The 15,921-nt window shown below is 43.2% G+C and overlaps 2 protein-coding genes across 5 annotated transcripts in view; one reads left to right on the top strand and one right to left on the bottom strand.

Moving 5' to 3' along the window:
- Positions 1-15,921, top strand: part of RBBP7 (RB binding protein 7, chromatin remodeling factor) — a 436,269-nt gene that overhangs the window by 316,499 nt on the left and 103,849 nt on the right. The window lies entirely within an intron of this gene.
- GRPR (gastrin releasing peptide receptor) overlaps positions 1-15,921 on the bottom strand; it is a 99,966-nt gene that overhangs the window by 11,118 nt on the left and 72,927 nt on the right. For 2 of the 4 annotated variants that reach the window (XM_050331942.1, XM_050331943.1), the window contains exon 1: positions 12,156-13,146. The exons of the other annotated variants lie outside the window; for them this stretch is intronic. In XM_050331942.1, coding sequence (XP_050187899.1) covers positions 12,156-12,574 — 419 coding nt within the window. In that variant the 5' untranslated portion in view covers positions 12,575-13,146. Of the gene's footprint in view, positions 1-12,155; positions 13,147-15,921 lie in introns of those variants that run through there. 4 annotated transcript variants of the gene reach the window in all.

Genomic DNA, 15,921 nt, shown 5'->3' with positions numbered 1-15,921 from the left:
TAGGTGGCTGTCAGAGATATTCTTGGTGACCAAATATGACAGCATGGATTGTATAGGGCTATGTACCTGCCCCTACCTCCCTCTTGCTGATCGAATCTGACTTAAAAGGCAGTACTAAGTTGCTTTCATCACTCTTGCTTCTTTACTTTTTTCAGCAGTGGGAGTGTAGTCAGAGAAAATGGCTAAAAGAGGCTCTGCCACAGAGTCTATCACAGTCCTTCCAAGTATGTCCATCTTTTTGCAGCTTAACCTCATGCTTGCAAGAAATATAAGCAGAGAAAAAAGCCTCCCCATCCTTCCTACAGAGGAAAGGGACCCTGCCCCTCCCAAACAAATCTGCAGGAGTACTTAAAGGAGTATTTAAGTGACAAGGAAAGTTTCCTCCAAATACTATCATCTATTACTATGTCCTACACTGTTTATGTAAAAAGATCCTGGGCCCTGCTCCTGAATTTGTATATTGATTTAAAAAACCCAAGTGTGTTAAGACCTGTTGAAATAGAATTTCAGAAGCCTTACCCATCCTTGCTTCATTACCAGTCCCACTGTTTAGACTGCATCAGGCTGATGGAAAGATGTGCCATACCACCACTTTCTGCTTTATGTCTGAAGTGAGAAATACACTTACAGAGTTTTGAAACTGTTTAAAATGAGCTCTATTTTGAGAAGTTGGGCTAATGTGAATCTCAAATTTAAATAAAAAAGCAGGGATTAGTTGGAATGGACTGCTGTCCTAGAAAAGCCAGTCATGTAAATTGCTGAGAAGTGAAAATGCTGAGTTCTTCCCAGCTCTAGAAAATGAGCTTGTGAAATTGCCACAGCCTCCTGTAGTAACGATGAAAGAACTGCTTCTCAGTCAGCACATCCCCGTACCTCTTCTGTTCCCATCTGTAACCAAAACTGGGAGAAAAGATGTGCAATTTACAGTCCCTCTAATCCCCAGTCATCTGTTCCCATTTGTAAGCTTAATGCACGCACATTGATCTGGTCCTGGCCCAACAACAGACTGAACAGAAATCCTCTCATTAAGATTTTCTAATTATGTTCTACTAGTATCACATTCTTGTTTTGCCCACATAATGTGAGGGACTGGCTCAATTACCATGCAAAAAAGCCTCAGAAACAAAGTTGATGCTATGGAAAGACTACATAAATGAAGCACGTGGATCCCTGTTGAGTGTGAAACTTCACTTGGAAAGCAAGTAAAACGTCTTACTAAATATCTGAAGAAATTTATGACAAATGTGATGCCACAAACTTTCTTTATTGTTTCCACCATGGATGTTATGAATATTTATAGCTCTGAAGACAATTCAATAAATCCACAAAATTGCTAGACTGTCTAACCCATCAACACACTCCGACAATCTATTCTGGGTCTATCTGCTTTCTGCATACTTAGTTAAGATTATCATTATTATGCATGACTCTTGAGTGAACATCTGTTATTAAAATCTTTAGTAAATTGCACATGGGCACAAAGACATCTGTAATGGGCAAGTCTTAGATACATTGGCAGGTACTGCCTACTTTTTTTATTAATGTAACATTTAAATGAAAAGAAAAAGGAGGCATTGACGGAAGTGGCAGAGTTCTCACTTTCTGAAGTGTGTGTTCAAAATTCAGTCTGTATACCTGCATACTGCTACATTATCCTGGAATCTGGACAAATGGGAATTTCAGGAAAGACTAAATTCAGAATTGATGCAGAGTGTTTTAGAGACCATTGAACTGCACTACATTTTGGGGAAGGAGAATTTAAACAGTAATCATCTCATAGTAATGTGCTATTCTCAATCATGACCATCCAGAGCATAAAATATTTCATAAATTAACTATACATATGAAAAACAAAGGCTGCAATGGTTACTACAGGAAATAGTGTGAGTCCCATGGATGATGCTTTTCTCATCAGAAAAACCCCACTGCACTCAGGATATTTATTATTAGTACATGATCTTCACCTGATTCCAAGTCAAAGATTTCAATGGGGCCAGCTTGGCAGTTTGTTGCAGTCCTTGCAAACAGCTGTGAGACCTGCTGTCAGAAGGAGGGCTGGGACCCATTCATTTATAAACATCCTTTAACTTGAAAAGCAGTGAGCTCCTCCCCACAGCCAATGTCCTAACTCCCCAGCACCAGCTAAGCAGGGTACACATTTCTGTGTGCTCAGAACCCTCATCTAGAGGGATATGTCTGTTCATGCTATGTGGCACCGCAAGACATGTTGCTGGAGCAGCTTGCTGGTGTTGGAGCTGATAACATGTTGTGCATCTGGAGTGAAGCTGGGAGAACTGGTGCTGGCACCTGGGTCACCAGGCATGCAAAGGAGCAAGCCCCAGTGATGCTTTCCATCCAGGGCTTTGCTGTCTCAGTCCAAGTCTCCAGGCTTGTCAATAAGCTGCGATCAGGGGGTCTGCATGCCTGAGGATTGAACTCTTACCAGGACAATGAAAGCAGAGGCTCAGACATAGACCACTCATTTTACTAGATAATCTGCTGTATTTCTCCTGAAAGCACCACCTTTGGTGCACAAATACATCACTGACTAACCTAAACAGGTGGCGTAACTGCTGGACATCCCACAGAACCAGTTACAGGAATTCGTTAGAGTTTTTAAAATGGCAGTTTCTCAAGCCAAAAGGTCCTGCCTGTGATGTACAATAAATCAATACTGCTCCTTGTTCTGACAGACAAAAAAGAATACGCCATCTACCTAAAAATTAGCACTTCCATAAGCTGTAGCAGCTGTGGTGTGCTTATCTTAATTTTGTGGAAAGAGAATATATATATATATATATATATATATAAAACCAAGATCAGGTTGGATGAGGCTTTGGGCAACCTGGTCTAGTGGAAGGTGTCCCTGCCCACACCAGAGGGCTTGGAAGTAGATGATCTTTAAGGTCCCTTTTAACTCAAACCTTCCTATGATTCTGTGAACTTTGGAGAAGCGGATTTCCTAAAGTTAAAAGGAGCTGTCAAATCAACTGACAGAGAATACAAACACAAAAGCAGCAACACTAACTATATGCTGACCCCCAGCCGGTTGGCTCCCTGGTGTTTTCCACCTTGCCAGGAAAAAACTCTGAAGGGCAAAAGCTGCCCTGAATAAGAGAAAATGAGGAGTCACGCTAAAACCTCACAGAAGTAATTAAATAAATCAATATACAACAGATGGGGAAAAAAGCAAAAGTAAATGACAGCAAATATTGGAGTTTTAAAATGTTGGTGACTGATAAGAGAAGCTGGAGGAGCCAACAAATTATCAAAGGTCACTGTAACAGACGAATGTGCATTTTAAAATACATCAGGAACAAAAAGAATAATCAGTAAGTCAGGCATACACACAAATAAAGAATATATGAACAAGGATGAGACGAAGTGATGAGCAATGACCAGGTATTTGTCTTCAAGACCAAATGTGTGGGAGATTTATGTGATTCTATACTATGTGTGCAGTACTACAGCCATAACAGAAAACTTTTCAGATGTATTAAAGAAGATGTGAGCTGACATCTGCTAACACAAACCAGTTTCACACCAGCAGGCCCGAATAATTTACACCTAGGAGTACTAAAGGAACCGCCTGAGAACAACTGGTGTTAATTTTTTTACAAATCTAGAAAAAGGATGATTTCCCCAGGAATGGAGAACTGGCTTCAAAGCTGTGAAGTTCAGAAAAGTGGGAAGGTGTGACCAAGACAGCTGCAAGTACTTGGGTTGTCCATGGCCTATTGTAGATAGAATAACAGAGAGGTTAATCCTATTAACAGATGATAATTAACATAAGGCTGTCTCATTTAAGGTACAGCAGATTTCAGGTTTTTAATCTCCTGTCACAACATGATAGGTGACGTAGATAGGCTGTGGGCCATGCTGGTGTACAAGGGAGGCACAGCTTGCCATGGACATGTTGGCACGAGTGACCATGCATGCAGATATGCACATGTGTGTGCCAGGGTACCTGTGGTCCTACCTCTCCTATCCATGCAATCCCTGCCCCGCTCCCACAGGGGAAGGGTTAAAATCTGGAGTCCTGGACTCCGGGAGGCTGTTTGGGGGTGGGACCCTAAGCCTCATGACCTCCCCAGCAGCACATCAACCATGCTGGCAAGAAGGTAGCAGAGTGTGGGGCCATTTCTAGCCTGGCTCCTGGGAACCTGCTCTAGCTGCAGTGTTATTTATTGTGCATATCAGCAGCTGCTTTGAGCAGGCTATAAAACCCTTGCTGGGAAAGTTTGCAGATGATGCAGTGGATGACCAGACTAAAATTATTGTAGAGTCATTGAGGTAAATGACCATAGTCTAACAGAAGCCATTTAACTCAGCCAGATGTAGACACAGTAAAATGTATAGTACAGAAATAGTAGACATAGGACCCAAGTGAGCAGGTGATGCAAAAAAATTAGTGTCCTTTCAAGAAAAGAGGAAAAACTATGAGAAAGCGTTAGTGCGTCTCTCCTGCACATGACAGAATGAGATATCCTGTGGGATTCTCATCATTCCAGTGTAATCCAATACACAGTTAAGCCAGTTATATGATGTTTAAGTCCTTTCTGTGGCTTCAGTAAACATAGGTGTCATAAGAGATCATCACTACGACATAAACTTTCAGCAGCATGTTGGGGCTGAACAACCTAGTGCTATCCTTGACTGCTCTTATCATGGAACCATAGAATAGCTTGGTTAGGAGGGCACCTTTAAAGGGCCAAGCAGCCCAAACCCCCTGCAATGAGCAGGGACATCTTCAACTAAATCAGGTCACTCAAAGCCCCATCCAACCTGGCCTTGAACACTTCCAGGGATGGGGCATCCACCCCTTCCCCTGGCACTATTCCAATGTCTCAACACCCTCATCATAAAAAAATTTCTTTCTTATGTCCAACTTAAACCTACTGTCTTTCAGTTTAAAACCATTGCCCCTTGTCCTGTCATTACAGGTCTTGGTAAAAAGATCCTCTCTGTCTTATAAACCCCTTTAAGTATTGAAAGGCTGCAAAAAGGTCTCTCCAGAGCCTTCTCTTCTCCAAACTCAACAACCCTAACTCTCTCAACCTTTCAGCTATGCTGTGAGTTGGACTACTATGCAGTGGCTAGAGGTCAAACAAATTTTGATTTGAAATATGGCATAAGTTCTAAGCAGAGAGGATAACAGAGTGCCAGACACACAAGAGAGGGGCAGGCTGGTATGTGAGCCTTTAGTCTGAATACTCAGAACATAGCCCAGTGTCACTAAAAAGATCTGTTTCAATCCAAATCCTATGAGATATTCAGTAGCCTCTGTGCACAGGTGAGGACAAGAAATACTTCTGAACTGTGCAGTAGCTCCTAGTCCAGCATCCACATTTCTGGTTCTCCTGGGGCATTTGACTGTCCCCATCTAAATCTCACGCTTCAGGGCTGTCTGAAGGTGTGAAAAAATGTTTCTTTCTCTCAGGGTGTCATGGTACTTTCTGTCCTGCCTTCCTAGAGAGCTGCAGAGACTGACTGTAGCCCCAGGGCAAGCGAGGACAGGATGGGCAAAGCCCTGACAATGCTTCTCTGATGCTCCACAGTCGTCAGCAGTCCAGTTAAACTGATCACTAGCCTGGCATCAGGAGGAGAGTTTTCTGCAAGGGATCTCCAGCTTTCTGCCTTTCTCTACAGCACAGCAATTGGCTCGCTGCTCAGATGCCTCCTGGTGTCTCAGCACTGCAAGGGGCCCAGGGACTGTCCTTGTTTTCTGCCCCAGGGCACAGGCTGGTCTTCTGGATACTGAAAGCCCTTGCTGTGCTGGAGGCCCTACACAGTAGACAATGTGTGGAGGACTAGAGACTGCTACAGGCAGGAGCTCAGTTAGGAGCTCATGGTCCAGGGTGTCCCAGATGGTATGGGCTAAGGTGTGCACCTGGGTGTCAAACTGCTGAGAAACAAATGAGGGGACGTCACAGGGCTAGTGGTGAAGTCTCTTTCAAACATAGAGGAAACCAGGTTATTGCAGGGGCTATCTGTGAGCAAAGCAGTTACTGGATGTTTCAGTGCATATACGGGATAGGTTGTGCTTGCTTTTCCTTTTTCAGCTCAGCTGCCTTCTACTCTTCTCAGCCAGGTTGTTGTCGACATCTGAACATCAGGTAGTAACACATGAACTGAAGGGATCACCATAAGCTCATCTCCCTGCAGCGATGCTGACATCCCAACCCACAGCTGGGACACATAGCTGGTAAATTCTCAGTGGCCAGTTGCTCTCCTTATTAACAGTGTGTACAGCACTTCGTACCATGAGACCATGACAACTGATTGGGGGTTTTAGGTTTTACTGAAATGTAAACAATAGGTAATCTAACTTTTCTTCCTTTTGATTGCTTAAATATTGACAGTCTCCAGCACATTAGCCCTGACTCTAACCTCGGATTTGCGCAGTAGTTCCACTGCTATAAATGAGAGCTCTAATCTTCCTGGTTATAGAAGTGCATCTATTGTGTTTTGGCCATCTGCTCTGGTTAATCGAGATATTCAGAAAGTTTGCTCTGTTTGATCTGTTGCTCTTGGTGCAGGTGGATTCAGGGGCTGAGGAAAGGGTGCTAAGAGTGTTTGTATTATATTGACACAGCAGCCAGCAACCAGGATCCAAGACTCTTGTACATCAGCTGAAAAAGATATGGGTATGTCACTCTTCATGTGCCCTGTGCCATCAGCACGTGAAGAGCAGCAGCAGGGACACCATGCCAGCAGTGAGGGATGAGATGGGGCTGCCCAGTGCTTCAGTGTAAGGGAAGGCTTTGGGCTGGGGCCCCAAGTCCCTCCAGTTTTCTTCCCTGGCTTGGAAGGACCAATGTTCCTGGCTGAGATCACATCACTGAATCCAAAATCTACATGTGGGGTATCATTCTGCTGACTTGCACTGACTGGATTAGAGGCTGTCTTGGTAGTTCAGAGAGCAGCTTTCTCTGCCACCCCCTCAAACCTTCCTGGGGCTGCACAGTAAATTACAGAACTAGTAAATTGCTAAAATAGTGCCTTAGTGACCTGAAAGGATTTCATGAATGCTGTGGCTATACTGCCCAGAATAAATTCATAACCACAATGGACCTGACACTTTACAACTGATGGTATTTTTTAAAAATGTGTCACTTTGTAATCCAGTTTGGCTTTCCATAGCTTTATTATAGAGTGGCATACTTCCCCTAATCCTCTCGTGGAGACATAATCCAGTGATTGTAAAATAAAATAAATGAACTGACACGTAGATATTATTCCTCCACTAGTTTTGTATGCAGTATTAATAGTAAGGGCTGGAGACATCTAAATCACAGAAGACATGACTCCACTAAACAAAGATTTTGGCATGTTTAAATTCTGGATTTGTTTCTTTTCTTCCACCAATGCTTTTTTTTTTTTTTTTTTTTTTTTGAGAGGGGGTTGTTTGAAGATTTTATTTCATAGATAAACAAACTATCATATGAGTTCAGAGGAACATCAAAAGTCATGTCTGTGACGTATTCCTAGGGACCCAGCACAGCTGGAAGTGCTACAGCATCCCTGAATTCATCCCAGCACCCAAAGCACTGAGGTCAACATTTCCAAAGCTAACATCCTCATTTCAGGTCTCCCACATGACTGCAATTCCTGCTGTCTGCAGCTGGTCTTACCAAAGTAAGCAACCTTATCTCACACGTAGTGTCACTCCATGTGTCTCACTGCACTGTCACTCCCTCCCACCACAGAACAGCAGGCACCTCTGGCTGGCAGGCATTGCTGCAGTTTTCCAGCACTAAAACCAGATAATCCAAGGTGCTTAAAGTAAAGACGCTGCTTGTAAACTCCGACTACACTTTACACCTACTCTGCTGTGTGCTTGTAAAAATAGCATTACCTCAGGAAGGTTTCACTGCATGAGCACCAGGGCATTTCGATTTTTTACAATGTCAGTGAAACAGTGGGGAGCTATGATCAATGCTTGACAGCCTGGGTAATTCAAATGCAAATGTATAAACTCTGTCAGTCATGAGAGAAAGTCAATTAAATAAAGACACCTCCCATGACATGGGCAATTAAGTGGTCCGCTTTTCTTCTTACTGTGCAAAGATTTTCCTTAATTTTCTGTCCCTTGCTGAGCCAGCCTTGGCTTTCCTGCCTGGGCTAGAAGCCCAGGTGTCACTGCTCTCACAGGTGCCTCTGTACCCCCTCTCCTTGTACTGAGGAGAAGGAGGACAAACTGATGGGTGAACTCAAACTTCCTTTTTTCTGGGATGAGCTAAGCAGTAGCTAGCTAGAACTTCAACAATGCAGAGCAGTAGGGCAGACAAATGTTCTTTCCCTGCCAACGTAATTTACAGTCCTTCTAAAACACACAAACAGCATACAAACACATGGAACACTTGTTTCTTTGCTCTTGTATACTCAGCCCTGGCGCCTTATCACTCATGGAAGGTGGCTGCAAGCACACCACATGCCTTAACCCTCTCCTGGCTGCTCTGAAAATCTGACACAGTTCCAGGAAAACAGGTATCACCTGACAGCTCCCACTGCTCCTGCAAAAGCACTCAAGACAGATGCAAGCACTGTGCAGCCAGCAGAGTGGTACAGGAAATACATTTCTAATATTGTTAACTCTTTTTTGCCCTTTCTTGCATACTGTCTGAAATAATTTACCTTTAATTTCTGACTGCACACAGAGCCAATCTAAGCACTCAGGGATCCTTTGGCTAGGCCCTTGCTGCTCAAACCTGTGCAGGTGTGCTCATCTGTGTCTATCTGTACACAGAGCACTTGCAGGCTAGGAGGTTCCCACTGCAGAAGAGCTGAGATCAGTAGTTTGTCCCTCTATTTCTCCTCAAGAGCTTTGCAAGTGAACAGTCAATCCTCTAGAGAATCTCTCGGTCTCGGCGGGTCAAACCACTGAGCAGCTTTTGGAGCTCTGTGCTGGAGGCTGGCACTTAGCAGAGTGCAGTCACTGGCAGATGATGGATTCCTAACACAGGGCAAAGTGGAAATGGAAAGAATAAGAGCATACCTCAGGAAGTACACCCTTGCATCGATGATATGGGATGTGCAAAAACCTATTAAAATTGGGTCCCTCATTTCCAGAAGATGATTCAAAGCAACTGAGAGGATTTGTACCGTTGTTGTAACATGCAGCATAGAAGTGTCTCACCACCCTCTCAACGTGTTCTATCTGCCCATCACACCTAAGCCCTGCCTTTCATCTTGGGTTTCAATGGTCATGACTCTGGAAATGACCCTCTTGTATCACACTCCAATGCTTTTCTTTACGCATCAGATTTCTGATCCCTGCAATGCCAGGTCTCTCTGGGCATCACAATGATACCTTCAGTAATGCCAGCAGTTATTCCCACTTACTTTTGTCAGCAGAAGGACACTTGAACCAAGAGGGTTTTATTTTAATTTTTTGCGGAAGAGGAATTATAGACAAAAATTCTGTAGTGCACTGGCAAGTCCCCCTTTCTTTGGATACAGTGCCATGTGATGCTATTCACAGCAGAGGGTTTAGAAGGTTTTTCTCCTTTCCCATGGTCTATGGCTTTGATTCATGAGAAGAGGGACATTCACATGCCTCATGTGAGCATCTCAGGTAGGGTTCACATCCCTGACCATTAGCAATCTCAAATACAGGCACGTAATCTGTGCTAAAGAGCAAGGCTTCCTCTATATCCGAGGAAGGAAACAGGTATCTTCATGTGGTGATTTATCCTGTCCCTTTTGGAGGCATCTCTTTCCATGGACTAGGACACCTTGATGACTGTCCTGGAATGGCTTCTCACCTCAGACAGCAAAAGCCAAGTGAGATGAGCTGTGCCTGAGCAGCATTGCCTGCTGGACTACCGAGGCCTCATGTCACCCAGTATCACCACCATGCCTCTTTCTTCTGCAGGTGTTTTCCTTTGTGCAATATCACTTCTGTCCTCAGAAATGGTTGTCTATGAAACCATCCCACATGTCAGGTTCTGCACCTCTCTGCCTCTGGGGCTACAGCCGGGTCTTGGGCTGCCAGACCCTCCACAGCCCCAGACAGGCATCACCATGGTGGTCACATTTAACTCATATCTTGGAAGTTTTCCCTTTACATTTTATGTTTATTTTCCAAATGGTTCTGATTAATACTGGGGTCTGGAGTTCATGGTGACAATTTTAAGAAAATAGACTAATGGGCTGTGAGCTGACAAAATACAGACTGTACTATGTTCTAACAAAATAATCCCAGCACTGCTGTTAACTTACCAAAACAGAAACTTGAGCAAACATAACAGATAAGGGACATTTGTGTTTCAATGTACAGCAGTTTAGATCCATAGATCTAACAAAGTTAGAAGTTTCATTATTATCTCCTCCTGCAGTGGATCACAGATGCATTACAAGAGGGTAAAATGATCCCTTGGAAATGAGAACGTTGAAAATTGTGGTAATATTTGATAACCAGTGAAGCATGATGGTTAACAGCTTTCAGATAAAGCCGAAGTTCATAACTTAGTCACCAAATCCCAGTCTTGGCACAGCTGCTGTCTTCTGTTCTGTTCACTTCAGGCAAAAAGTGCTATTGATGTGTTATTCAGTAAAACATTTGCAAAGTTTATCTTATGCGGCACATGATCAGATACCAACAAATCTCTCTAACATAATCTTCTTTACAATGCATTTTTCCTTTCCTTACAGCCCTTAAAACTGGAAAGATGAATTTCCTGGAGGAATATTTATTGTTTTCCTATACTTTCTTCAGAGTAGTCAGGTGGGATCCACCTACCACATCACACTCAGGAATAAAAGTGTACGTGGTCCTTTACTAGGGAGTTTGTGCAGTTTTCCTATTTTCCCAACACATTTCAAGCACATTCCTTTAAGACTTTTATTTACATATAGGTCTGTTTGCCATCTGCTATTGGGACAAGCAGTGCTATTTTTATACATATCCCAACATAGAGTTGACAAACATACTGACTGTTCTGTCCCTGAAACCCTAAGGAGTCATCTGCTTTCTTTGAGACTGGATACAGTACATTGAAATATGAGCATAAACCACATTGAAATCTGAAAAAAGTAGCCTGATGTTTGAAAGCAAGTTAGGAAGAGAGACACAGAGTAGCCTGCAAGGAACTACCCAAAGTAAACCTAATTTCACTTATTTGTGAACAAACATACAGTCCCTAGGTCTTTTTTGAGCAAAACAAAACTGAAATAATTCTTCACTCAGTTATTTGGTGTCACCTCAGCATGGTGACAATGTGCTCCTTAATCTCTTTCTGAAGTAACCAAATTAGAAGCAAAATATCCTGTCTTTTCTGATGTACATAAGAGTTTCTATAAAAGCCAATGCCTGATACTTACAACCTTTCCAGAAAGGTAGGCTCCCTTCTTCCAAATAACCTTCAAATGAAAATGTCTTTTGAATTTTAATCTGAATGCTCTGAAACAAGTTTTCAAAGCCTCACAGAAACCAAAAATAAGTTTGGCTTAATAGAAGCATATAATTTGTTAAAGTCAAAGTTGTTTTAACGTATTCTAAAAAAGCATATTTACTAAACATTATTTTTTACCAAACTTTATGGGAAGATGAAGTTTCTGAATCTACAGCACAGACCAGTTTTGATTGGGTAAGGGGCAAACAGTTTAACCAAGGGAAATACACAGGCTATAACAAACTGCGATTCCTGGCTTCAGGCATCCTCATTTGTATATCTGAAAAATATTTTATGAAATATTGCCTCACATATAATTAGCCTTAAGGAAGCAAACCACTACAAAGAATTGATTCTCACTGCACTTTAAATTGCTGGTCCAGTGCCTTCACACTTGATGAAATATGGATCAATTATCTTTTTGGCAAATATGAACATGCTACCTTTTAGCAGAGCTTCATTAACGGCACTTTCTCTCTCTGGTCTTTAGCTTGATCTGCTCGTTTCTATTTGAATTTATGTAGACTATTAGCTAAATTGCACAAACATTTAGTTTAGCCTAGAAAAAGTATCCTGTGTTCAGTCTGCATCCTCCTCAAGTTCTATGCTAGTAAACACCAGAAATTACCTAAGATAGTTTTATTTCCTTCGTTACATTAAAAATAGACTTCTTACCTGAAAATACATATTTGTAATCGTGCATTTTATGGAGTTATAATTATGCAGGCTTCTTTTCAAGGTGACAGCAGCCAAGCTTACCTGTCAGCTGAGAGAGCAGTGAGAGTAAAGACTGACACCCCTACAGAGGTGAGCTGTATGAAGGGGATAAGTTTGCATCCAGTTCTGCCAAACAGCCACTCGTCAGCAAGGAACCTGCTGGCATCCACGGGCACGCAAGTCACTAAAAGCAGCAGGTCTCCCAGAGCCAAACTGGAGATGAACAAATTAGGGACATTTCTCATGGATTTAACAGTACAGAAGATCTTAATCAAAGTGATATTGCCAATAAGGCCTATCAAAATGATGATCCCATAGATTGTGGGGATGGCGTAGAGGAATGCTGGGTAGAACCAGTCATCACCGAGGAGGGAGAAGTTTGCACTCTGGTTGACAGAGAAGTTGTAGAGAATGAAGTTATCTGTTTCTAGGTCTAGCAGAAGGCACTCTCCAGATGCCATTGTCCTACTCTGCTCTTCTCGGATGACAGCTTTCCTCTTTGAAAGTCCTCACAAAAATAAATTTCTTGCTTTAATTTTGCTGCTCCTTGCTGGCTTTAAGCAGTGAGAAGAGCTGAAAAGTCATATCACTTTGTGAGACATCTTGATAATAACCAAACCGAAAAGCACCTGCAGCTTGCTCCACAGTCCTGTTTCCATAAGGTGAAAGGAGAACATCTTTTAGCATAGTCTGAATCCTGAAATTTGCTTTTCCCTCCAAGACTTGTCTTGCTCTTGTGTATTCCTCATCTTTGGAAGGCCAATTACAAAATTCGCAAACCAGCAAGCGGCAGGCACTTTCAAAAACGGGGCTTGCTAAACTCCCAGCTTCAGGTCTGCCGAGCAGCTCCGAGTCCGAAACAAGGGAGTTAGGGAAAGCACGAACTTTCGGGAGTTGCTGCCACGCTGCACTGCCAGCCTCTCCCGCTCTCAGCGCCTGCCCCCCGCCGGATGGATTTAAAGTGAGGGGAAAAGCGGGGCTCGGCTGGCGGCTCGGATCCCATAGGCAGGATCTTCCGGACGTCAATCCTTGCGCTGCTTCCCACGGTGCGCGCGGGCTGCTCCCGGCGCGGCGGGAGCGCCGGGAAGCGCCGGGAAGCGCCGGCCGCCTGCTGGATGCTCCGGGCACTGCCGCGGGGGCGGGGGGGCAGCACCCCCGTTAACTCTTTAGGTGAAAAAACACACGTCTGCTCACGTACAGCTCCAGGACAGACCTCCAAACAACAAAAAAATAAAATACCCCCTACTCCCCCCAGTTAATATCACTGCAAATAGATCAGAACAGCCATCCCACCTTCGCAAGTAAGAGCACACGTATTTTCCTCACACTTGGGCATTCAATTGTTACAGTGAAAGACAACGATGGTATGAAGCCAAATTCACCCTCCTCCTACCCCCCAAGCAAATTAAATTAATAAAGCCAATTAAGATAAAATAAACACTGTTGTTAAGGTAGGCAAATGAATATTAGCAGAGTGCGCCTGAAGTTACCCAGGGAAGCTTGAACTCTGCACATTTTTTGTTATTTTTTATAATTGAGAGATAACAATACCAAGGCATGAAGTTTGCCATTCAACATGATAATTTCTATATATGAGGTACCCACCATACTGGCATCTATAGGTAATACATGTTTAGACAGTAGAAAGTTGCTTGGCTTATAACAGCCTGAAATAGCTCTTTCTTAGAACTTAATTAAGATATAGCTATTACTGGTGTCTTACTGCTTTATAACAGGCTATTTATGAATATATACGATGACTTTCTGGACTGCTGAGAAATATAGTTAATTTGGAAACTAGCCTGCAGAATTAAATGAAGCTGTAATTTACGTTTCCCCTTGCAACTGCTCATTTTTGCAGGCAAAAGGATGTTTTACCAACTGCTAGAGTTACTTTGAGGTGAGGGGGGAGGCGATTCAAACAAGGCAATAAAGGGTGATCACTAGTTTCTGCATAAAAGAAGCATTTCAGGACACAATCTGGAAACTGTCCTGGGGTTTGGGAGCCATGTCCCAGGGTGGGATTCAGAGAAGGAGACTTTAATAGCTGTTTTTCTGCCTCATTCTTGTGACCTGGGTCAGTGTTTTCAGCTGCTTTGCTGCTGTTCACTCTAAGTCAACAAAGGACTTATGTGTACCCTTAACTTTAAGTAGGGCTACTTATGTTTTTTTTTCCAAGCCAAACACCCATGAAAGTGCTGCACTGGGAGCTTGAGGGTATAAAGGAGAAGTCAAATTTTCTGGTATGCCTTTCCGATAGAAGCCTGCTTTTAAAAATAGGCTGGAGTTTGCCACTGTTAAAAGCAGGGGACGCGGAGCTGCTGTGCACAGTCTGGTCAGGGCGTGCAGGCGGTTTGTGGGTCAGGGCCAGCTCCTGGCAAGGCTGCCAGGTTGGGTGGATGCCATTTGGAGGCAATGCCATGTTTAGCACAGCGTGATGTACCAAAGGCACAGAGAGGAACTGTGGAGCTACTGAAGCAGCCCAGCCACACAGTGTGGTGGGACACCTCTCCTAGAACTTCCCCCAGCATATTTGGGAGTCTGGTGATATGGGCTGCATGGCAAAGACACACATGCTTCCCCCCTCCTCTCTCTTCCCCCTTTGCTTTCTGAACTTTGAGAGGAAGTGGAAAGGGCACCTCTGGAGTTGCTAACAGCCACTTGGTGTAATCCTGATGGATCTCTGTTCCCAGCAGCCTGGTCAGCAGTGACAGTGACCTGCCCTGAGTAGGCGATGGGACCAGAGACTTCTTGTGTCCCATCCCATTCAAATGACTTGTTGACTCTGGGATTTGTAAACCCATCACTCAGAAAAATAACATCTCTAGCTCTCGTCATGAGCCTTTATTCTTCCACATGGACATTGAAGTGTTCAGTCTGCCAAAAATCTTGTAATAGAATCACTCAGTCACCACTCTTCACCATTTAAACGCTCCTACACTGAAATCTCTCTTACCTTTACATGGCAAACTATCTGGAGTGAGCAAAGCAAGAAAAGAGAAGTGATGCTGGAAATCTTTCTTATCTTCCAGCAGACGGTGGTGTTGATCACTCTTCCTTCGAGGTGAAGGCAGGCACATCAGCATGTCCCAGGTGTCTCCATCAGTGAAGGAAGAGGCTCTCATGACCTCTGAGAGAATGCACTTCAACTTTGCCAGGCTGATAGATTATTCCAGGAAGCACTTCAAGTCTACAGTTACAGCTTTCTAATTTTTGGTTTTGACAAACCCAGGCTTCAGGTTTAGGACAAACTCTTTTGAGCACAGAGAATGACAAATTGAAAAGACAAAGGCAGAAGAAGAAAAAAACCCAGAACCTAAACCAAACAAAAACAGATCCTGTAATTCTTGAAACTTAGTTTATATTGTAAAAACCATTCATTATTTATGTCAGATGTAAGTAGACTGTTTCAGGGAAGATGACTGCTAACAAAATGAAGGACACAGGTTTTATTCACCATTGCCTAGTCTGCAGATGTTCCCCAGAAGTAACTTAAAAATGCTGAGGATGTTTCCCAGACATTTTTTTGTCTTGTCATAAATTGCATTTGAGAGGTTTTGTTTATTATAAATGGTATACCTTTTCCATCATACCACTCTAGCATTTACCTTCCCTCAGCAGGCTAAATGTCTGGGTATTTGTATTCTCATAGCCACCTCTGCTATAGTGTTCATTTCAAGATTCCAAGCTCTCTCCAAAGGAAGGTAAGCATCAATGCCCATATTTCATCATTGCAGTAACCTGTATGTATGCAAAAAAGAAGAAGTAATTGTGGCACAAAGTTGCTTAACTGGCTGTTGGCAGAGTT

Source organism: Myiozetetes cayanensis, unplaced genomic scaffold (assembly GCF_022539395.1).
Source record: "Myiozetetes cayanensis isolate MyiCay16 unplaced genomic scaffold, myiCay2020 scf5-8, whole genome shotgun sequence".
NCBI lineage: Eukaryota > Metazoa > Chordata > Aves > Passeriformes > Tyrannidae > Myiozetetes > Myiozetetes cayanensis.
Note: the sequence above shows the minus strand (reverse complement) of the source record. Positions and strands in the feature narration are given on the sequence as shown.